The sequence below is a fragment of the Cherax quadricarinatus genome, chromosome 67 (assembly GCF_038502225.1).
Source record: "Cherax quadricarinatus isolate ZL_2023a chromosome 67, ASM3850222v1, whole genome shotgun sequence".
In the NCBI taxonomy this organism is placed as follows: Eukaryota; Metazoa; Arthropoda; class Malacostraca; order Decapoda; family Parastacidae; genus Cherax; species Cherax quadricarinatus.
The window spans coordinates 6,115,977-6,139,976 of record NC_091358.1 but is presented as its reverse complement, the minus strand read 5'-3'; the positions used below and the strand labels follow the sequence as shown (position 1 = coordinate 6,139,976).

At 42.3% G+C, this 24,000-nt stretch overlaps 1 protein-coding gene across 1 annotated transcript in view; it reads right to left on the bottom strand.

Moving 5' to 3' along the window:
- Window positions 1-24,000, bottom strand: part of LOC128699601 (glycine receptor subunit beta-type 4) — a 164,309-nt gene that overhangs the window by 76,282 nt on the left and 64,027 nt on the right. The window contains exon 3 of the mRNA XM_070099359.1: window positions 3,724-3,792. Within this exon, the coding sequence (XP_069955460.1) occupies window positions 3,724-3,792 (69 nt within the window). The remainder of the gene's footprint in view (window positions 1-3,723; window positions 3,793-24,000) is intronic.

The window sequence follows — 24,000 nt, the reverse complement described above, 5'->3', positions numbered from 1 at the left end:
TGTGTGTGTGTGTGAGTGTGTGTGTGTGTGTGTGTGTGTGTGTGTGTGTGTGTGTGTGTGTGTGTGTGAGTGTGTGTGTGTGAGTGTGTGTGTGTGTGTGTGTGTGTGTGTGTGTGTGTGTGAGTGTGTGTGTGTGAGTGTGTGTGTGTGTGTGTGTGTGTGTGTGTGTGTGTGTGTGTGTGTGTGTGTGTGTGTGTGTGTGTGTGTGTGTGTGTGTGTGTGTGTGTGTGTGTGTGTGTGTGTGTGTGTGTGTGTGTGTGTGTGTGTGTGTGTGTGTGTGATGTGTGTGTGTGTGTGTGTGTGTGTGTGTGTGTGTGTGTGTGTGTGTGTGTGTGTGTGTGTGTGTGTGAGTGTGTGTGTGTGTGTGTGTGTGTGTGTGTGTGTGTGTGTGTGTGTGTGTGTGTGTGTGTGTGTGTGTGTGTGTGTGTGTGTGTGTGTGTGTGTGTGTGTGTGTGTGTGTGTGTGTGTGTGTGTGTGTGTGTGAGTGTGTGTGTGTGTGTGTGTGTGTGTGTGTGTGTGTGTGTGTGTGTGTGTGTGTGTGTGTGTGTGTGTGTGTGTGTGTGTGTGTGTGTGTGTGTGTGTGTGTGTGTGTGTGTGTGTGTGTGTGTGTGTGTGTGTGTGTGTGTGTGTGTGTGTGTGTGTGTGTGTGTGTGTGTGTGTGTGTGTGTGTGTGTGTGTGTGTGTGTGTGTGTGTGTGTGTGTGTGTGTGTGTGTGTGTGTGTGTGTGTGTGTGTGTGTGTGTGTGTGTGTGTGTGTGTGTGAGTGTGTGTGTGTGTGTGTGTGTGTGTGTGTGTGTGTGTGTGTGTGTGTGTGTGTGTGTGTGTGTGTGTGTGTGTGTGTGTGTGTGTGTGTGTGTGTGTGTGTGTGTGTGTGTGTGTGTGTGTGTGTGTGTGTGTGTGTGTGTGTGTGTGTGTGTGTGTGTGTGTGTGTGTGTGTGTGTGTGTGTGTGTGTGTGTGTGTGTGTGTGTGTGTGTGTGTGTGTGTGTGTGAGTGTGTGTGTGTGTGTGTGTGTGTGTGTGTGTGTGTGTGTGTGTGTGTGTGTGTGTGTGTGTGTGTGTGTGTGTGTGTGTGTGTGTGTGTGTGTGTGTGTGTGTGTGTGTGTGTGTGTGTGTGTGTGTGTGTGTGTGTGTGTGTGTGTGTGTGTGTGTGTGTGTGTGTGTGTGTGTGTGTGTGTGTGTGTGTGTGTGTGTGTGTGTGTGTGTGTGTGTGTGTGTGTGTGTGTGTGTGTGTGTGTGTGTGTGTGTGTGTGTGAGTGTGTGTGTGTGTGTGTGTGTGTGTGTGTGTGTGTGTGTGTGTGTGTGTGTGTGTGTGTGTGTGTGTGTGTGTGTGTGTGTGTGTGTGTGTGTGTGTGTGTGTGTGTGTGTGTGTGTGTGTGTGTGTGTGTGTGTGTGTGTGTGTGTGTGTGTGTGTGTGTGTGTGTGTGTGTGTGTGTGAGTGTGTGTGTGTGTGTGTGTGTGTGTGTGTGTGTGTGTGTGTGTGTGTGTGTGTGTGTGTGTGTGTGTGTGTGTGTGTGTGTGTGTGTGTGTGTGTGTGTGTGTGTGTGTGTGTGTGTGTGTGTGTGTGTGTGTGTGTGTGTGTGTGTGTGTGTGTGTGTGTGTGTGTGTGTGTGTGTGTGTGTGTGTGTGTGTGTGTGTGTGTGTGTGTGTGTGTGTGTGTGTGTGTGTGTGTGTGTGTGTGTGTGTGTGTGAGTGTGTGTGTGTGTGTGTGTGTGTGTGTGTGAGTGTGTGTGTGTGTGTGTGTGTGTGTGTGTGTGTGTGTGTGTGTGTGTGTGTATGTGTGGACAAATAGTCTTGTTCTTAAACAAGGCCAAATTCAGATTATTTTTCTCGTGAACTCACTAAGTCAGCACTCCATCACCAGTACTGTACACTGTCTTCCATTCCAATTATACACAACCTTTCTGGCACTTGGCACTCGTGTGCCAGAGGCACTGAGTGTCTCCTGCAACATTGCAAGATCCTGATGAAGTGTTGATTGCAACGCGAAAGGCCTACAACTATAATTCAACTCCAACTGTGATTGTTTTGCATCTTGTATCGCTTGTTCACGATTTTTGCACACACACACACACACACACACACACACACACACACACACACACACACACACACACACACACACATATATATATATATATATATATATATATATATATATATATATATATATATATATATATATATATATATATATATATATATATGGGGGAGTTTGTGGTTTTCGCACCACTTACGAGAAACGTCAAGATATGAACGTTTCTTTGTCTATGATTCATTGTTGCCAGACACATCAAGGGAATTTTTAATTTCATTTTTCTTATTTGAATAACATATAAGTGCTTTATTAAAGACTCTTTGGAACGTGACCTAACTTGAATCTAACCTTCTGTAACTCACATCTTCTAACTTATATTAACCTGACTTAGTATAACTTATATTAACTTAACTTTGTCTAACATATATTTAACAAAACTTTGTCTAACGTACATTAACCTAAGTTCGTCTAACTTACATTAACTTAACCTAATTTAAAGTAAGGAAAATGTATCTTGCAAACAATGATAACTTAAAGTTATTTAGGTCAAGAATGTGAATGAGTAACTTAAAGAAAATGGTGACTGAAGGGGAAACTAGTGTAATTATGAAGGAAAATGGTGACTGAAGGGGAAACTAGTGTAATTATGAAGGAAAATGGTGACTGAAGGGGAAACTAGTGTAATTATGAAGGAAAATGGTGACTGAAGGGGAAACTAGTGTAATTATGAAGGAAAATGGTGACTGAAGGGGAAACTAGTGTAACTGTGAAGGAAAATGGTGACTGAAGGGGAAACTAGTGTAATTATGAAGGAAAATGGTGACTCTGAAGGGGAAACTAGTGTAACTGTGAAGGAAAATGGTGACTCTGAAGGGGAAACTAGTGTAATTATGAAGGAAAATGGTGACTCTGAAGGGGAAACTAGTGTAACTGTGAAGGAAAATGGTGACTCTGAAGGGGAAACTAGTGTAATTATGAAGGAAAATGGTGACTCTGAAGGGGAAACTAGTGTAACTGTGAAGGAAAATGGTGACTGAAGGGGAAATGGTAATGTAATTATGATGGAAAAATGGTAGGAGATAGAATTCTTTTGAAGAACACAGGTTCTGAAGAAGGTAATTTACAAGCCATCTCGTGTGGAAGATGTCTCGTAAATTACTTTGCCCAAGAGATATCCTCGAGAGAGATAAAAAAAAAGGTATTTGAATGTCAGAACTCTGAATCCAAGAACTCTGAATGTCAGAATTCTGAATGTCAGAACTTTTGAAAATTTGAGTCGTATATGTCTACAAGCATGTATACTATCTTGTATAGTTTACTATTATTGTATAGTATTATGTATACGGCTGGTGTATACTATGTATACTACCATTCTATACTATGTATACTACCATTATATACTACTATGTATACTACTATTGTATACTTCTATGTTTACTACAATGTATACTACTGTTGTATACTATTGTATACTACTGTTGTATACTATCAATAATATGATATGAAGGAAGACGTAAATAATCCCAACAACTTCTTATTATAGCAGCATTTCCCTCTAAGTTGAGCGAAACATTCGAACTCTGGAGAGCAAGAAAACGTAATATATTTCTTGAAAAAACTGTTTTTCTCTAACATTCATTGTATTTTATAAATGTTAAAGAAAAGAAAGAGAGAGAAGGGTGCACTTACCAGTACAGGCTCCCATCCAGACGTCTATAGCCTTCACGTAGGATACCTGGGGCAGGCCTCCCTGGATCCCTGCAGGAGAAACATTGAAGTCAGAGAAGATGGTACAGTACATCGAACTCAAAGACAGAGATTTTGTTGTCAACGAGCATCGATGTCAGAGAAGATGGTACAGTACATCGAACTCAAAGACAGAGATTTTGTTGTCAACGAGCATCGATGTCAGAGAAGATGGTACAGTACATCGAACTCAAAGACAGAGATTTTGTTGTCAACGAGCATCGATGTCAGAGAAGATGGTACAGTACATCGAATTCAAAGACAGAGATTTTGTTGTCAACGAGCATCGAAGTCAGAGACGATGGGATAGTACTTGTAGTAACAGACGTCGAACTCAAAGACGGAGATTTTGTTGTCAGTGAACATCGAACTGAGACATGATGGTACAGTACGTGTAGCAGCTAACATCGAACTCAAAGAAAAAGATTCTGTTGACAAAGAGCATCGAACTCAGAGACAATGGTACAGTACTTGTAGCAACCAGCATCGAAGTCAGAAACGAACCATTAAATATAAATCCAAAGATTCTGGCAGCAAAAACATCGAACTCAGAGACAAAGAACTTCACAATAACAAACATCGAACTGCATTAGAAACTTAAGCAACAATCTCCACTATGTGATGAATGGTTTGAAAAACCGACAAGTTGAAGATTAAGACACATATGCAACATATGGGAATCTTTATTCAGGAAACGTTTCGCCACACAGTGGCTTCATCAGTCCAATACAAAGTAGAAAGGTGTAAGGAGAGAAGTAGTTTGAGGTAATCAGTCCCGTCTTCGGCCACGTCTTCGGTCCTATGCTGTACATTCTACAAGATTGATGGACTGAACACATCGACTCCAGGCTGAGGGACTGATTACCTCAAACTCCTCCTCTCCTTACACCTTTCTACTTTGTATTGGACTGATGAAGCCACTGTGTGGCGAAACGTTTCCTGAATAAAGGTTCCCATATGTTGCATACGTGTCTTAATCTTCAATCTCCACTATCCCTATTATACTGAGGTAGAGGAGGCTAGGCTTGCGAGACACAGGGATGCCTCTCACGGATTTCGCAGCGAACAAAACACATCTACCTCCATATGTACTCAGCAGTAATAAAAAAGTTATTCCATATGTACTCACCAGTGAAAAAAGTTATTCAGTATGTACTCAGCAGTGAAAAAAGTTATTCAGTATGTACTCACCAGTGAAAAAAAGTTATTCAGTATGTACTCACCAGTGAAAAAAGTTATTCAGTATGTACTCAGCAGTGAAAAAAGTTATTCAGTATGTACTCACCAGTGAAAAAAGTTATTCAGTATGTACTCACCAGTGAAAAAAGTTATTCAGTATGTACTCACCAGTGAAAAAAGTTATTCAATATGTACTCACCAGTGAAAAAAGTTATTCAGTATGTACTCACCAGTGAAAAAAGTTATTCAGTATGTACTCAGCAGTGAAAAAAGTTATTCAGTATGTACTCACCAGTGAAAAAAGTTATTCAGTATGTACTCACCAGTGAAAAAAAGTTATTCAGTATGTACTCACCAGTGAAAAAAGTTATTCAGTATGTACTCACCAGTGAAAAAAGTTATTCAGTATGTACTCACCAGTGAAAAAAGTTATTCAATATGTACTCAGCAGTGAAAAAAGTTATTCAGTATGTACTCACCAGTGAAAAAAGTTATTCAGTATGTACTCACCAGTGAAAAAAGTTATTCAGTATGTACTCACCAGTGAGAAAAGTTATTCAGTATGTACTCACCAGTGAAAAAAGTTATTCAGTATGTACTCACCAGTGAAAAAAGTTATTCAGTATGTACTCACCAGTGAAAAAAGTTATTCAGTATGTACTCACCAGTGAAAAAAGTTATTCAGTATGTACTCACCAGTGGAAAAAGTTATTCAGTATGTACTCACCAGTGGAAAAAGTTATTCAGTATGTACTCACCAGTGAAAAAAGTTATTCAGTATGTACTCATCAGTGAAAAAAGTTATTCAGTATGTACTCACCAGTGAAAAAAGTTATTCAGTATGTACTCATCAGTGGAAAACGTTTTGTGTACTCAGCAATGAAAAAGTTATTCAGTATGTACTCAGCAATGAAGTTATTTAATATGTACTCAGCGTTGAAGAAAATCAGTCAGTAACCCACAAACATTACTTTCACGCAATCTTTTTGGCGTAAAAGTAATTAACAAAATCTATAATTACTTTCCACCTACTATCAATTATATTTTTATTATACACGACACAATGTATATTTTTTTTCAGAGGAAAAAATCGAAATGAGGAAAAGATGTTAAATTATAATTAGCCGAACTCCTCTACGATGTTTAGGCCGGTTTATCAGAGCGAAACATCGTTTTGAGTTCTAACCAATCTCTCTCCCATAATCTCCACAAAAAATGTGGATTCTTTTAGGCTTTAGAATTATAAACGAGAAAATTTGTCGGTATTTTTTTGGCTAACTTATAAATTCCTGCGTAAAACTTTGAGCGTGAATTGTGTGGAACGAGGTTATTACACTAAGTCCAAAATTTACGTAGACAGGTGAAAGGATTCGAACCTGGGTCTGGACGGTTGTGTGACAGCCAGCCCGTCTAGACAGACTATGTTGCCTGGGCTCGATACGGCGTACGCTGTCACTGGCCCTATAAACCCCAACAACAACAACTATGATAAATTACACACATGTGCAACTCTTGGGTATCTTTATTGAGAAAACGTTTCGCCACACGGAGGCTTCATCAGTCCATACAAAGGAAAAACGTGAAGAACAAGAGAGATAATTAGTCCCTCAACCTTGAGTCGATGTGGTCAGTCCATCAATCTTGAATAGAATACAGCATATGTGCGGAGAAGGAGCTTGTAAACCGTAGGCAGGAGAGGTTCTGTGAACCATTCGTCCACAATCCTGTCAGACACTGCAACTTCTTGGGATCTTAATACTTGGAAATTCTTCGCTTGCCTAACCCTTGGGCACGACCTACTTCCACATTGGACAAATGTGACACCACCTGCGACTGCTGCACCTCTCCTGCCTACGGTATATAAGCCACTTCTCGGCGGATATGCTGTATTCTATTCAAGATTGATGGACTGACCACATTGACTCAAGGTTGAGGGACTGATTACCTCATTCTCCTCCTGTTCTTCACGTTTTTTCTTTGTATGGACTGATGAAGCCGCTATGTGGCGAAACGTTACTTCAATAAAGATACCCAAGAGTTGCACATGTGTTTAATTTATCAACTTGTCGGTTCTCCGAACCATTCATCTACAACAACAACTGTTGCCTGGGCTCGATACGGCGTACGCTGTTAGTGTCCCTATAAACCCCAACAACACCAACAACAATAACAACAACAACAACAACTACATTGATAATTGAGACACTTATGCAACATATGAGAATCTTTGTTCAGGAAACGTTTCGCCACACAGTGGCTTCATCAGTCCAATACAAAGCAGAAGGGTGTAAGAAGAGGAGGAGTTTGAGGTAATCAGTCCCTCAGCCTGGAGTCGATGTGTTCAGTCCATCAGTCTTGTAGAAAGTACAGCATACGACCGAACACATCGACTCCAGGCTGAGGGACTGATTACCTCAAACTCCTCCTCTCCTTACACCTTCCTGCTTTGTATTCGACTGATGAAGCCACTGTGTGGCGAGACGTTTCCTCAATAAAGATTCCCCTATGTTGCATAAGTGTTTCAATTATCAACTTGTCGGTTTTTTAAACCATTTATCACAACAACTATATTGCCTGGGCTCGATACAGCGTACGCTGTCAGTGGCCCTATAAACCCCAACAACAACAACTACGTTGACCTAAATCTTTTTTTTTCAGACAAGTACGAGAATGTTACCTCAAATTTTGACTGGATAGATTTAATTTAGGATAGTATAGCTCAAGGCTCTCTCCTCCCCCATCCTCCAGTCCCTCTGGGGACGCTGTAGAAATAGAGTGGGAGAAAAGGATGGGAGTACAAAAAAAGGGGGGAAGAAGGAAATTGAAAAAGTCTCAATAAAGGGAATATTGAGAGTGGTGAGGTAATCAATATACTCTCATCCCGGGAGTGAAAATGTGGCAGAAGACTCTCCATCGCAGCCCTTGGTAATGATGAACTTAGACCTGGAAGAAGACGAAGAAGAAGAAGAAGAAGAAGAAGAAGAAGAAGAAGAAGAAGAAGAAGAAGAAGAAGAAGAAGAAGAAGAAGAAGAAGAAGAGGAGGAGGAGGAGGAGGAGGAGGAGGAGGAGAAGAAAATGAAGCAGCGCAGATAAGGCCTCCAGAATGACAACGTTTCGCCCAACGTAAAATTCAGAGCTCCATACGTCAAGAAGAACTGTGGAACAACCTGTTCACTGCTTGAACAACCTGTTCACTGTCTGAACAACCTGTTCACTGCCTGAACAACCTGTTCACTGTCTGAACAACCTGTTCACTGCCTGAACAACCTGTTCACTGTCTGAACAACCTGTTCACTGCCTGAACAACCTGTTCACTGTCTGAACAACCTGTTCACTGCTTGAACAACCTGTTCACTGCTTGAACAACCTGTTCACTGCTTGAACAACCTGTTCACTGCCTGAACAACCTGTTCACTGTCTGAACAACCTGTTCACTGCTTGAACAACCTGTTCACTGTCTGAACAACCTGTTCACTGCCTGAACAACCTGTTCACTGCTTGAACAACCTGTTCACTGTCTGAACAACCTGTTCACTGCTTGAACAACCTGTTCACTGTCTGAACAACCTGTTCACTGTCTGAACAACCTGTTCACTGTCTGAACAACCTGTTCACTGTCTGAACAACCTGTTCACTGCTTGAACAACCTGTTCACTGTCTGAACAACCTGTTCACTGTCTGAACAACCTGTTCACTGTCTGAACAACCTGTTCACTGCTTGAACAACCTGTTCACTGTCTGAACAACCTGTTCACTGCTTGAACAACCTGTTCACTGTCTGAACAACCTATTCACTGCCTGAACAACCTGTTCACTGTCTGAACAACCTGTTCACTGCTTGAACAACCTGTTCACTGCTTGAACAACCTGTTCACTGCTTGAACAACCTGTTCACTGTCTGAACAACCTGTTCACTGTCTGAACAACCTGTTCACTGTCTGAACAACCTGTTCACTGTCTGAACAACCTGTTCACTGTCTGAACAACCTGTTCACTGTCTGAACAACCTGTTCACTGCCTGAACAACCTGTTCACTACTTGAACAACCTGTTCACTGTCTGAACAACCTGTTCACTGTCTGAACAACCTGTTCACTGCCTGAACAACCTGTTCACTGTCTGAACAACCTGTTCACTGCTTGAACAACCTGTTCACTGCTTGAACAACCTGTTCACTGTCTGAACAACCTGTTCACTGTCTGAACAACCTGTTCACTGTCTGAACAACCTGTTCACTGTCTGAACAACCTGTTCACTGTCTGAACAACCTGTTCACTGTCTGAACAACCTGTTCACTGTCTGAACAACCTGTTCACTGCCTGAACAACCTCTTCACTACTTGAACAACCTGTTCACTGTCTGAACAACCTGTTCACTGTCTGAACAACCTGTTCACTGTCTGAACAACCTGTTCACTGCTTGAACAACCTGTTCACTGCCTGAACAACCTGTTCACTACTTGAAAAACCTGTTCACTGTCTGAACAACCTGTTCACTGCTTGAACAACCTGTTCACTGCTTGAACAACCTGTTCACTGTCTGAACAACCTGTTCACTGCCTGAACAACCAGTTCACTGTCTGAACAATCAGTTCACTGTCTGAACAACCTGTTCACTGTCTGAACAACCAGTTCACTGCCTGAACAACCTGTTCACTGTCTGAACAATCAGTTCACTGTCTGAACAACCTGTTCACTGTCTGAACAACCTGTTCACTGCTTGAACAACCTGTTCACTGCTTGAACAACCTGTGAAAAATACTTTACAACGAGCTTTTCAGAATTTTCAAGACATTTATACATTAATGTTCATCATGCGTGTGAAGAATTAATTTTTGTTTTAATGAGACAAAAGAGATTTGCCATTGGTGCTGAGGTGACGAAATTAACGGCGTCAGATCCTATTTAATAGCGCCCGATCCTATTTAATGGCGTTGGATCGTATTTAATGGCATTGGATCCTATTTAATGACGTTGGATCCTATTTAATGGCGTTGGATCCTATTTAATGGCATTGGATCCTATTTAATGGCATTGGATCCTATTTAATGGCGTTTGATCTTATTTAATGGCACTGGACCCTATTTAATGGCGTTAGTTCTTATTGAAGGGCACTGGATCCCATTTAGTGGTGCTAGATTCTTTGTAATGGCGCTATATCCTATTTAATGGCATTGGATCCTATTTCATGGTGGTAGATCCTGCTTAATGGAGTTAAATACTATTTCATAGCGGTATATTCTAATTATTGGCGTTAGATCCTACTTAATGTTGTTAGATTCCATTTAATAGTGTAATATCCTATTTAGTGGAGTTAGATCCTTTGTAATGGCGTTAGATCCAATTTAATTGCGCTAGATCCTATTCAGTGGCGTTAGATCCTATTTAATGGTGTTAGATCCTATTAGCGTTAGATCCTACTTAATGGCGTTAGATCCTAATTAATGGCATTAGATCGTATTAAATGACTTGATGAAGCTCTACAGGCGGTGAAACATGACATTATAAATCTCTACACAGAGTGAAACGTGACCCGATAAAACTTTACACGGAGTGAAACGTCGACTCCGACAAAACTCGTTCTACAAGACGAGTTGTCTTCGGTAGCGTCGTCAGGACGTCGTGAAGACGTCATACATTTTGCTAGTGTTAGCGTAGATTTTCAACGGAAGTCAATTGGTTCGTCAGGTGGAAAAGCTGTCAACTACAAGAGGGTCGTTAAGACTGCGTGTCACCTATTCAACACGTAGCTCGGTTGGTAGCGCACTCAGTTCACACACACACTGAGGTCCGTGGTTCGATCCCAGGCGCGGGTGGTAACATTAGGACGTGTTTCCGTAAGGTACCTGCTGTCCATGTTCACCTAGCAGTAAAATAGGTATCTGGGTGTTAGTGGACTGGTGTGGGTCGCATCCTGGGACAAAACTTACCTAATTTGCCAGAAATGCTGTGCATAACAAGCGGCTTTGTATATAGTAGTATGTCATTGGTGTCAGCTATGGTCTGTATAAGTTGTACTTGTAGAAATAAAGATTATTATTATTATCATTATTATTATTATTATTATTATTATTATCATTATTATTATTATTATTATTATTATTATTATTATTATTATTATTTTGAAATGTTCGCCAGTGAAGGTAATGTGCTGGGGAGTTGAAATTCTTTACCAGCACGGTAAATGGTGTCTTTATGGATGATACAGGTTTAAATAGTTTATATCACCTTACAGAGTAGTGTAGGAGTGCAGCCAAGAGGAGGTAAGAGATTTATATTGTAGTGGTGGGTGGAGGTGGTGGTGGGTGGAGGTGGTGATGGAGGGCAGAGGTGGTGGTGGGTAGAGGTGGTGGTGGAGGTTGTGTTCGGGGTGGTGGTGGTGTATCGAGTTTAGAAGTCTTGAGGATATTTTCCTAGAATTTGTGATGCGTGTAGAGACATGTAACCTTGAACAGCTTCCATGTTGGGTGTATGGTAGCACAGTGACACCACACATACACACACACACACACACACACACAGGCACACATAACAGGAAAGGCACTGCAATGGATCAGAGAATACCTGACAGGGAGGCAACAACGAGTCATGCACAAATAACCCGCACATAAAAGACAGAAGCTTACGACGACGTCGTAAGCTTCTGTCTTTTATGTGCGGGTTATTTGTGTATCGTTCCAGTCACGGTATTGTGCCTTTTTGTTATTTATTTATTTAACGAGTCATGGTACGTGACGAGGTGTCAGAGTGGGCGCCTGTGACAAGCGGGGTTCCACAGGGGTCAGTCCTAGGACCTGTGCTGTTCTTGGTATATGTGAACGACATAACGGAAAGGATAGACTCAGAAGTATCCTTGTTTGCAGATGATATGAAGTTAATGAGAAGAATCGAATCGGACGAGGATCAGGCAGGACTACAAAGAGACCTGGACAGGCTACAAGCCTGGTCCAGCAACTGGCTCCTTGAGTTTAACCCTGCCAAATGCAAACTCTAGTTCCAGAGCTATGGGAAATCGGCCTGACGACACTGGAGGACAGGAGGGTCAGGGGAGATATGATAACGACATGTAAAATACTGCGCGGAATAGACAAGGTGGACAAAGACGGGATGTTCCAGAGATGGGACACAGAAACAAGGGGTCACAATTGGAAGTTGAAGACTCAGATGAATCAAAGGGATTTTAGGAAGTATTTCTTCAGTCATAGAGTTGTCAGGCCGTGGAATAGCCTAGAAAGTGACGTAGTGGAGGCGGGAACCATACATGGTTTTAAGGCGAGGTATGATAAAGCTCATGGGGCAGGGAGACAGAGGACCTAGTAGCAATCAGCAAAGAGGCGGGGCCAGGAGCTATGACTCGACCCCTGCAACCGCAAATAGGTGAGTGCACACACACACACACACACACAGGAGCTGTGTCTCGACCCCTGCAACCACAATTTGGTGAGTATACACACACACACACACACACACAACACACACATCCACACACATACACACACACACACACACACACACACACACACACACACACACACACACACACACACACACACACGCACGCACGCACACACATACACACACACACACACACACACACACACACACACACACCTGTGACCAGCGGGGTCCCGCAGGGGTCAGTCCTAGGACCAGTGCTGTTTCTGGTATTTGTGAACGACATGACGGAAGGAATAGACTCTGAGGTGTCCCTGTTTGCAGATGACGTGAAGTTGATGAGAAGAATACACTCGATCGAAGACCAGGCAGAACTACAAAGGGATCTGGACAGGCTGCAGAACTGGTCCAGCAATTGGCTCCTGGAGTTCAATCCCACCAAGTGCAAAGTCATGAAGATTGGGGAAGGGCAAAGAAGGCCGCAGACGGAGTACAGTCTAGGGGGTCAGAGACTACAAACCTCACTCAAGGTAAAAGATCTTGGGGTGAGTATAACACCAGGCACATCTCCTGAAGCGCACATCAACCAAATAACTGCTGCAGCATATGGGCGCCTAGCAAACCTCAGAACAGCATTCCGACATCTTAATAAGGAATCGTTCAGGACCCTGTACACCGTATACGTTAGGCCCATATTGGAGTATGCGGCACCAGTTTGGAACCCACACCTAGCCAAGCACGTAAAGAAACTAGAGAAAGTGCAAAGGTTTGCAACAAGACTAGTCCCAGAGCTAAGAGGTATGTCCTACGAGGAGAGGTTAAGGGAAATCAACCTGACGACACTGGAGGACAGGAGAGATAGGGGGGACATGATAACGACATACAAAATACTGAGAGGAATTGACAAGGTGGACAAAAACAGGATGTTCCAGAGATTGGACACAGTAACAAGGGGACACAGTTGGAAGCTAAAGACACAGATGAATCACAGGGATGTTAGGAAGTATTTCTTCAGCCACAGAGTAGTCAGTAAGTGGAATAGTTTGGGAAGCGATGTAGTGGAGGCAGGATCCATACATAGCTTTAAGCAGAGGTACGATAAAGCTCACGGCTCAGGGAGAGTGACCTAGTAGCGATCAGTGAAGAGGCGGGGCCAGGAGCTCGGACTCGACCCCCGCAACCTCAACTAGGTGAGTACAACTAGGTGAGTACACACACACACACACACACACACACACACACACACACACACACACAGCTGAAGGTATGGTACAAAACACTGATGGAATAACAAATAAGTGGGAGGAGTGGCACGAAAGAATCAAAGAGGCATCACCGGACTTCATAGCTCTCACAGAAACCAAGCTTACATGCATGATAACAGATGCCATCTTTCCAATGGGATACCAGATCCTGAGGAAAGACAGAGGGAACAGGGGGTTGGAGGAGTGGCAATGCTGATCAAAAACCGATGGAATTATGATGAGCTGTGATGAATGGTTTGAAAAACCGACAAATTGAAGATTGAGACACTTATGCAACATATGGGAATCTTTATTCAGGAAACGTTTCGCCACACAGTGTAAGGAGAGGAGAAGTTTGAGGTAATCAGTCCCTCAGCCTGGAGTCGATGTGTTCAGTCCATCAATGCTGTACATTCTACAAGACTGATGGACTGAACACATCGACTCCAGGCTGAGGGACTGATTACCTCAAACTCCTCCTCTCCTTACACCTTTCTACTTTGTATCAGACTGATGAAGCCACTGTGTGGCGAAACGTTTCCTGAATAAAGATTCCCATATGTTGCATAAGTGTCTCAATCTTCAATTATGATGAGCTGGAGAGAGGAGACAGCGGAGAAGAAAGTGATTACATAGCGGGAACGCTTCACTCTGGAGGTCCCAAGGTGGTAATTGCAGTGATGTATAACCCACCACAGAACAGCATGAGGCCAAGGCAAGAGTGTGACGAGAGCAATAGGGCGATGGTTGACACACTGGCTGCAGTGGTCAGAAGAGCTCATGCATGCAGGGCAAAGCTCTTGATCATGAGTGACTTTAACCACAAGGAGATCGATTGGGAGAACTTGGACCAGCATGGGGGCCAAGATACATGGAGGGCTAAGATGATGGAAATGGTACTGGAAAACTTCATGTACCAACACGTAAGGGACACTACAAGAGAGAGAGGAGAGGATGAACCAGCAAGACTGGACCTAGTATTCACCTTGAGTAGTGCAGATATTGAGGACATCGCATACGAAAGACCCCTTGGGGCCAGCGATCATGTGGTTTTAAGCTTCAGATACACAGTAGAGCTACAAGTGGAGGGGGAAGCAGGAAGGCCAGGACGAATGAAGCCAAACTACAAGAAAGGGGACTACACGGGAATGAGGAACTTCCTGAACGGGGTTCAGTGGGACAGAGAACTGGCAGGGAAGCCAGTTAATGAGATGATGGAATATGTTGCAACAATGTGCAAGGAGGCTGAGGAGAGGTTTGTACCCAAGGGTAACAGGAATAATGAAAAAGCCAGGATGAGCCCATGGTTCACCCAAAGGTGCAGGAAGGAAAAAACCAAGTGTGCTAGGGAATGGAAGAAATATAGAAGGCAAAGGACCCAAGAGAATAAGGAGAGCAGTCGTAGAACCAAAAATGAATATGCACAGACAAGACGGGAGGCCCAACGACAATATGAAAACGACATAGCAGCGAAAGCCAAATCTGACCCGAAGCTGTTATACAGCCACATCAGGAGGAAAACAACAGTCAAGGACCAGGTAATCAGGCTAAGGAAGGAAGGAAGGAGGCGAGACAACAAGAAATGACCGTTAAGTATGTGAGGAACTTAACAAGAGATTCAAAGAAGTGTTCACAGAGGAGACAGAAGGGGCTCCAGAAAGACGGAGAGGTGGGGCACACAACCAAGTGCTGGACACAGTACACACAACCGAGGAAGAAGTGAAGAGGCTTCTGAGTGAGCTAGATACCTCAAAGGCAATGGGGCCAGATAACATCTCTCCATGGGTTATGAGAGAGGGAGCAGAGGCGCTATATGTACCCCTAACAACAATATTCAATACATCTATCGAAACAGAGAGATTGCCTGAGGCATGGAAGACAGCAAATGTAGTCCCAATCTTTACAAAAAGGAGACAGACATGAAGCACTAAACTACAGACCAGTGTCACTGACATGTATAGTATGCAAAGTCATGGAGAACATTATCAGGAGAAGAGTGGTGGAACATCTAGAAAGGAATGATCTTATCAACAGCAGCCAACATGGTTTCAGGGATGGGAAATCCTGTGTCACAAACCTACTGGAGTTCTATGACATGGTGACAGCGGTAAGACAAGAGAGAGAGGGGTGGGTGGATTGCATTTTCTTGGACTGCAAGAAGGCGTTTGACACAGTTCCACCCAAGAGATTAGTGCAAAAACTGGAGGACCAAGCAGGGATAACAGGGAAGGCACTACAATGGATCAGGGAATACTTGTCAGGAAGACAGCAGCGAGTCATGGTACGTGGCGAGGTGTCAGAGTGGGCACCTGTGACCAGCGGGGTCCCACAGGGGTCAGTCCTAGGACCAGTGCTGTTTCTGGTATTTGTGAACGACATGACGGAAGGAATAGACTCTGAGGTGTTCCTGTTTGCAGATGACGTGAAGTTGATGAGAAGAATTCATTCGATCGAAGACCAGGCAGAACTACAAAGGGATCTGGTCCAGCAATTGGCTCCTAGAGTTCAACCCCACCAAGTGCAAAGTCATGAAGATTGGGGAAGGAAAAAGAAGACCCCAGACGGAGTACAGTCTAGGGGGACAGAGACTACAAACCTCGTTCAAGGAAAAAGATCTTGGGGTGAGTATAACACCAGGCACATCTCCTGAAGCGCACATCAACCAAATAACTGCTGCAGCATATGGGCGCCTAGCAAACCTCAGAACAGCATTCCGACATCTTAATAAGGAATCGTTCAGGACTCTATACACTGTGTACGTTAGGCCCATATTGGAGTATGCGGCACCAGTTTGGAACCCACACCTAGCCAAGCACGTAAAGAAACTAGAGAAAGTGCAAAGGTTTGCAACAAGACTAGTCCCAAAGCTAAGAGGTATTGTCCTACGAGTAGAGGTTAAGGAAAATTAACCTGACGACACTGGAGGACAGGAGAGATACGGGGCACATGATAACGACATACAAAATACTGAGAGGAATTGGCAAGGTGGACAAAGACAGGATATTCCAGTGATTGGACACAGCAACAAGGGGACACAGTTGGAAGTTGAAGACATAGATGAATCACAGGGATGTTAGGAAGTATTTCTTCAGCCACAGAGTAGTCAGTAAGTGGAATAGTTTGGGAAGCGATGTAGTGGAGGCAGGATCCATACATAGCTTTAAGCAGAGGTATGATAAAGCTCACGGTTCAGGGAGAGTGACCTAGTAGCGATCAGTGAAGAGGCGGGGCCAGGAGCTAGGACTCGACCCCTGCAACTTCAACTAGGTGAGTACACACACACATACACACACACACACACACACACACACACACACACACACACACACACACACACACACACACACACACACACACACACACACACCAACGACAGCAGCTACAACATGCAAGGCAACACGCTACATTCACTTCTGCTACAAGACAAACACATCTGGGTAGAGTGAGAGGAAACTGTTCACTAAGGAGTTAGAGCTAGTGAGGAGAAACACGGAAGGTGTATATACATATACACGATAGTCAGGCAAGACGTCTTGAGACGCCAGACTGGGAATATCACAGGGATGCCACAACAAGACTGCCTTTGCAAGTTAGGAATATCACAGGGATACCACCGCGACACGGCCTTTGAAAGTCGTGACAAGGCGCTTACCCAACACATCTGTACACCTCAAAATCATCTCGAACTTGACGGAAGGAGCTTATATCAACCAGTGAGAGGTGGAGGAGAGGGTGTATGTCGTCAGATGAGAGCAAGCATCCTGAATGGAAATAAGCCAGCTGCTTGGCTATCACAGACTCAAGTATGTTACAGAGGGATGCTGTACCAGTCTTGCTGATACAAGCTTTCAACAGTCACTGACCAATCATCAGTGAGAATTAAAGCATTCTCAGTAGCACAGTATGATTCATCACATATTCGCAAAGCCAGAGCGTATCTATCTATCTGTATGTATATATATATATATATATATATATATATATATATATATATATATATATATATATATATATATATATATATATATATATATATATATATATATATATATATATATATATATATATATATATATATATATATATATATATATATGCAATAAGATCACAGTAAACAGGTGATTTCAGAATATGCAAAACAACCACTCTGAAAGAATAGAGAAATTCCAAGCGCTTTCGTGACTACTCACATTATCAAGGAACTATGAAAGTAAAGCATCCAAGGAAGGTATATAAGGGGTCTGGCCAGCACCTCACTATCAGATCCCACAACGGTTAAACACCTGACGCGCGCCGACCCAACTGGACAGGTCCTTTGCACAACTCACCCCACAAACTATTATACCCAAGAAAATTTTTAAAATTATTATTTGTCCAGTGTATTATTAAATTCTTCCCAAATTCTATTAATTATAAATTGATCTAATTTATATAAACCAAAGGAGATATTCATATTATTGTCAAAACTGCTTTTTATGAAACAAGATTCAATTATATTCCTGTCGACCATGGACTTGCTTGATACAACTTTCTCAACTTTTTGAAAATCAATTGGATGGTTAAAATCTCTTACATGAATAAATAGTGCATTGGAATCTTGTCCAGTTCTAATGCTATATTTATGTTGTTTTAATCTTAGTTCGAGATTTTTACCAGTTTGACCGTAATAAACTTTATCGCAAATTTTACAAGGAATCTTATAGACACATCCATCAGCATTTTGGGGGGAATTCTTTATCAAAAGTTTTTTTACTGTATCAAGATTTTTGAATACAACTTTAATATTAAAAGTCTTAAGAAGAGAAGGCATATCAACCAAGTTTTGATGGTAAGGGAGAACCAACATATTTTTAGTTGAATAAGGCTGGTTGTCCCTTTTTGGATTGTAAAAAGTATTTCTAGCAACTTTAAAAGATTTATCAATTATATTTCTTGGGTATTTTAAATCATTACCTATTTCATAAATTTTGGATATTTCCTCATCTATGAACTCAGGACTACAAATTCGTAAAACTCTCAAAAACATTGATGAGAAAACAGACAGTTTGACTCTATCTTGATGCGAAGAATAATAGTGGACATAGGAGCAGTTATTTGTAGGTTTTCTGTTCCTATGTCCACTATTATTCCTCGCATCAAGATAGTCAAACTGTCTGTTTTCTCATATATATAGATATATATATAGATATATCTATATATATCTATATATATATCTATATATATATCTATATATATATCTATATATATATCTATATCTATATATATCTATATATATATATATTACCACCCACTTGATACCTCTGCCACCTGTTCTCTTCCACTCACTTGGAGCCCTCTGCCACCCGCCCTCTGCCACCCGCCCTCTGCCACCCACTTTCTGCCACAAAGTGAGGAGATTTTTTTACACTCCCTCCCCTCTTATATATACATGGAGAACAGCCACAAGCAAGGGGGAACACTCGTACACTTTCACAGAGCATGAGTGTGTGTGTGTGTGTGGGAGAGAGAGAGAGAGAGAGAGAGAGAGAGAGGAAGCACTAATTGTGTGCACACACACACACACACACACACACTAACTCTAAATCGACATGTAGGTGAGCACACACATGCGCACAGAGGAGGAGCTAGGAACTGTGAATCGACCCCTGCAACCACATAAAGGTGAGTACAGACCACGCATGTCGGAAGAGGGTAATCAGTAGGGGGAAAAAGAATACAGGAAACGCTCAATCACTGGAAACAGACTGCAGTGTCTGCAGCGGTGAAAGTAAGAAAATATCTTGCCCAGAAAGCAGTGAGAGAAAGAACACTCAAATGAAGATAAAAACTAATAACAAACATGAAATCGTGAAAGAGAGAATAGGAGAGAAGAACCTTGCTATTATAGCTCTCACAGAGATGAAACTCAGAAATAATCAGTAATGTAATATTCTCAGAATGCTTCGAAGTAGTAAGCAAAGAAAGATAAAACAAAGGAGAAGGAGAAGTATAACTAATGGTTAGAAACCATAAATGGTTTGAAAAGCTTGGAAGTCTGAAAATAAGGAATTTTGAAGATTGAGACACTTATGCAGCATATGGGAATCTACATTGTACATTCTACAAGATTGATGGACTGAACACATCGACTCCAGGCTGAGGGACTGATTACCCCATACTCCTCCTCTCCTTACGCCTTCCTCTTTGTATTGGACTGATGAAGCCACTGTGTGGCGAAACGTTTCCTGAATAAAGATTCCCATATGCTGCATAAGTGTCTCAATCTTCAACTTGTCGGTTTTTCAAACCATTCATCACATAAGGAATTTTGCAGATTATACGACAGGCATAACAATATAACAATATAACAACATAAGAATATAGGAACACTGCAGCATACCTAGTGACCCATACTAGGCACGTCCTTCTCAAACACATACAACATAGACAAAAGTAATAATGTCAGCAATATATAATCCACCACCAAACAGCAGGAGGAACATAAAGGAACAATACCGTAACTGGAACAATACACAAATAACCCGCACTTAGGAGACTGTGACCAGTTGATACAAATACAATTAATTTATTTCTCTTCTGCAGTATACAGTAATGTAATTTACACGTAATAAAATATTGTTAGGCACGATAGAAAGTCATTAATATGAGGTGCATTTCGGGTCCAAGTCGGACCAAAACGTTGTCATCAGCTTTAGTCTCTTATGTGCAGGTTATCTGTGTAAACAGTAGAAGGACGAGGTAGGAATATAAGCAGAACAACATCGTTATTATTCACATACTGGAACCTGTGACTTAGAAGACAGAACAATTCTCAGCTCTAAGAAGTAGAAGATTTAAGCCATGAAACTGTAAATAGATTGACTGGTGAAACTGGGACCCCTCCTGGAAAGCCTTGAAACATGAAGAGCGAAACTCGTGGAAGCGGTAATGAAGAATTGTCTGTGACAACATGTTAAGGAAACACCAAGAGTGAGAGATGGAGACGAACCGGCGAGGAAAACAATTGATTATCAGTACATAGGGTTTCTGAAACTCTCTTCTGGTACCTCCTCTAGTGATGCAATGAGAAATTTTCTGAGAGAAGTGTAATGGGAATGAGAACTATATTGGGAAAGTTGTAGAAAAAAGGATGGAGGTAGTGGAGCCAAAGAGCAGGAGACAAAGAATGTAAAGAGAATGTAGAGACAGGAATGTAGAGAGGTCACAGGAACAAGAAAAAACGTGGGAAAATAAGGAATGCAGAGAGGTCGCAGGAACATGAAATACCATGGAACAATCAGGAACGTAGAGAGGTCAAAGGAACAAGAAATAACATTGGGAAATCAGGAAGGTAGAGAGGTCAAAGGAACAAGAAATACCATGGAACAATCAGGAACGTAGAGAGTTCAAAGGAACAAGAAATACCATGGAACAATCAGGAACGTAGAGAGTTCAAAGGAACAAGAAATACCATGGAACAATCAAGAACGTAGAGAGGTCAAAGGAACAAGAAATAACATTGGGAAATCAGGAAGGTAGAGAGGTCAAAGAAACCATAAAAAACACGAATCAATCATGAATACGAGAGATCAAAGAGGAGGTTGAAGAAAGCTTGGAAGAAAATATAGACGGGAAAAACAATTTTAGACTGCGAAAAAAACGAGAAAATCAGCAACGAAAGCGGATAAATAAGAAAGGAGAAGGTAATGGAGACAATGTGGGAAAAATAACACAACAGAAGCGAAAACCGAACCAAAGATGCCACACAATCATACCAGGTAGCAGAGGACAATGAGGAACCAGGAACACTGAGGGGGAATAACATACGTAGAACTCAACACACGATATAACGAAATGTTTAACGAAGGAAAGGAGAGACAGAGAGAGTTATCGGAAACCTCTTCAGTCAGAACAGATCGAAACGTGCGAGAAAACATGAACGAAACACAAAAATGAAGGTGACGAGGATTACAAAAGAAAAAAGGACACTTACGTACAGTTTCACCAGTGTTGGCTTTTTCAGTCCTGATGATTGGGACTGAAGGCTCCCCTCGTGGCGAAACGTTTCCTTTTAATAAATGTCCTGAACTGTACATAAATGCCTTTTTTCCACATCTTGTCTGTATCACCATTTTTCACTACTGAAGGAGTTTGATACGAGGAAAGCCAGGAGACCAGACAACACACCTCCATTTAGACGACACAGGGGCAAAGACAAGTGTTTATTGCAACGAACTTTCGCCCTGTGTAGATCTCTAAGGAGAGAGAGCGAAACGTTGACCCCATGCTAAGATTTTTCTCCACCGTGCTGCCCTTCCCCTCTGTTATTATCTGAAATTCTCTCATGATTTCCCCTTTATTCAGGATTGTTTCCCCTTTCCCCTCTGTCTCATTTTTCCCCTCTTCCTCCCTCCTCTCTCCTCCTCTGTGTACAAACAGTAAACACCGGCTTTCATTCACAAAGATTGCAACTGGCTTCACAGGTCTGCTTTCTCTCTGCTTTCTCTCTGCTTTCTCTCTGCTTTCTCTCTGCTTTCTCTCTGCTTTCTCTCTGCTTTCTCTCTGCTTTCTCCCTGCTTTCATCCTGCTTTCTCCCTGCTTTCTCCTTGCCTTTTCCTTGCTTTCTCCCTGCTTTTCCTCACTGTCTCCCTCCTTTTCTCCTTGCTTTCTGCTGCTTTCTCCCTATTTTCTCCTTGTTTTCTCCCTGCTTCCTCTTGCTTTCTTTTTACTTTTTTCCTGCCTTCTCAAACCCTTCTACATGACTTCTTTCTACCTCCACCATGACTTTTCTCTGCCTGCCCTCTTCCTTCCTGTCTTCTCTCTCCTCCCTACTTTCTCATTCCTCCCTGCCTTCTCCCTACCTTCCCTTACCCTCCCTGCCAAACCTTCCTATTCCTCACATGTCCCTGTCACAGAAATTTTCTATCATTTAATATCAACTTTTTACGAACGAGAAATAAAAGTGACTTTAAATATTGGAATTTAATATTTAATATTTAATATTTATCAGAAAAAGTTTGTGGGTCACAAAACCGTTTTTTTTTTCATTATCCACTTAATAAGGAATGATGACATTATATCTAGCATGATAAAATTATTAACCATTAGGTGTAGGGGTTGAGAATGATTAATCCAGAACCCATTAGATAACAAGGTTAATAGGAGAATCATCCCCTTAACCCTATTAGGGTACAGGATTATTATGAGAATGATGAACCCATTATGAGAATAATGAACCCATTATGATAATAATGAACCCATTATGAGAATAATGAACCCATTATGAGAATAATGAACACAGTATGAGAATAATGAACCCATTATGAGAATAATGAACCCATTATGAGAATAATGAACCCCTTATGAGAATAATGAACCCATTATGAGAATAATGAACCCATTATGAGAATGATGAACCCATTACGAGAATAATGAACCCATTATGAGAATAATGAACCCATTTGAGAATAATAAACCCATTATTGAAATGATAAACCCATTACCCCTTAGAGTACAAGATTAATAAGGGTATCACCCCCTCAACCCCCATTAGATCATAAACTAAATACTTGGCAAGGTAATTAAAACCCCATTAGTGGGGTAAACTATTAAGGTTCAGTTCACGGGTCTTACTCCCCCATTAAACTGATTATTCTGTGTTTCAAGATTTGCGTTTTAGTCATTACTTAACGAGGAAAACCCTCGTTAACCTATATTTTTTGTTTTGTTTTCTGGCAAAAATGTGGTTAATTTTAGGTATGGTTAATTTATAAGGTTAAACCTGCGTTAAATACTGTTTAACACATCAGCTGGGCGGCACATCAGCTGGGCGGGACATCAGCTGGGTGGCACATCAGCTGGATGGCACATCAGCTGGGCGGGACATCAGCTGGGTGGCACATCAGCTGGGCGGGACATCAGCTGGGTGGCATATCAGCTGGATGGCACATCAGCTGGGCGGGACATCAGCTGGGCGGGACATCAGCTGGGTGGCACATCAGCTGGATGGCACATCAGCTTGTCAGATGATGTGTGGGTCAGATGATGTGCGGGTCAGCTGATGTGTGGGTCAGATGATTTGCGGGCCAGCTGATGTGTGGGCCAGCTGATGTGTGGGTCAGCTGATGTGTGGGTCAGCTGATGTGTGGGCCAGCTGATGTGTGGGTCAGCTGATGTGTGGGCCAGCTGATGTGTGGGTCAGCTGATGTGTGGGCCAGCTGATGTGCGGGCCAGCTGATGTGCGGGCCAGCTGATGTGTGGGCCAACTGATGTGCGGGCCAGCTGATGTGTGGGCCAGCTGATGTGCGGGCCAACTGATGTGCGGGCCAGCTGATGTGTGGGCCAGCTGATGTGCGGGCCAGCCAGCATTTTACGAAATATGCCTGTAGTAGATAGACTTCAAACCTCATTAACCAAACAACCAGT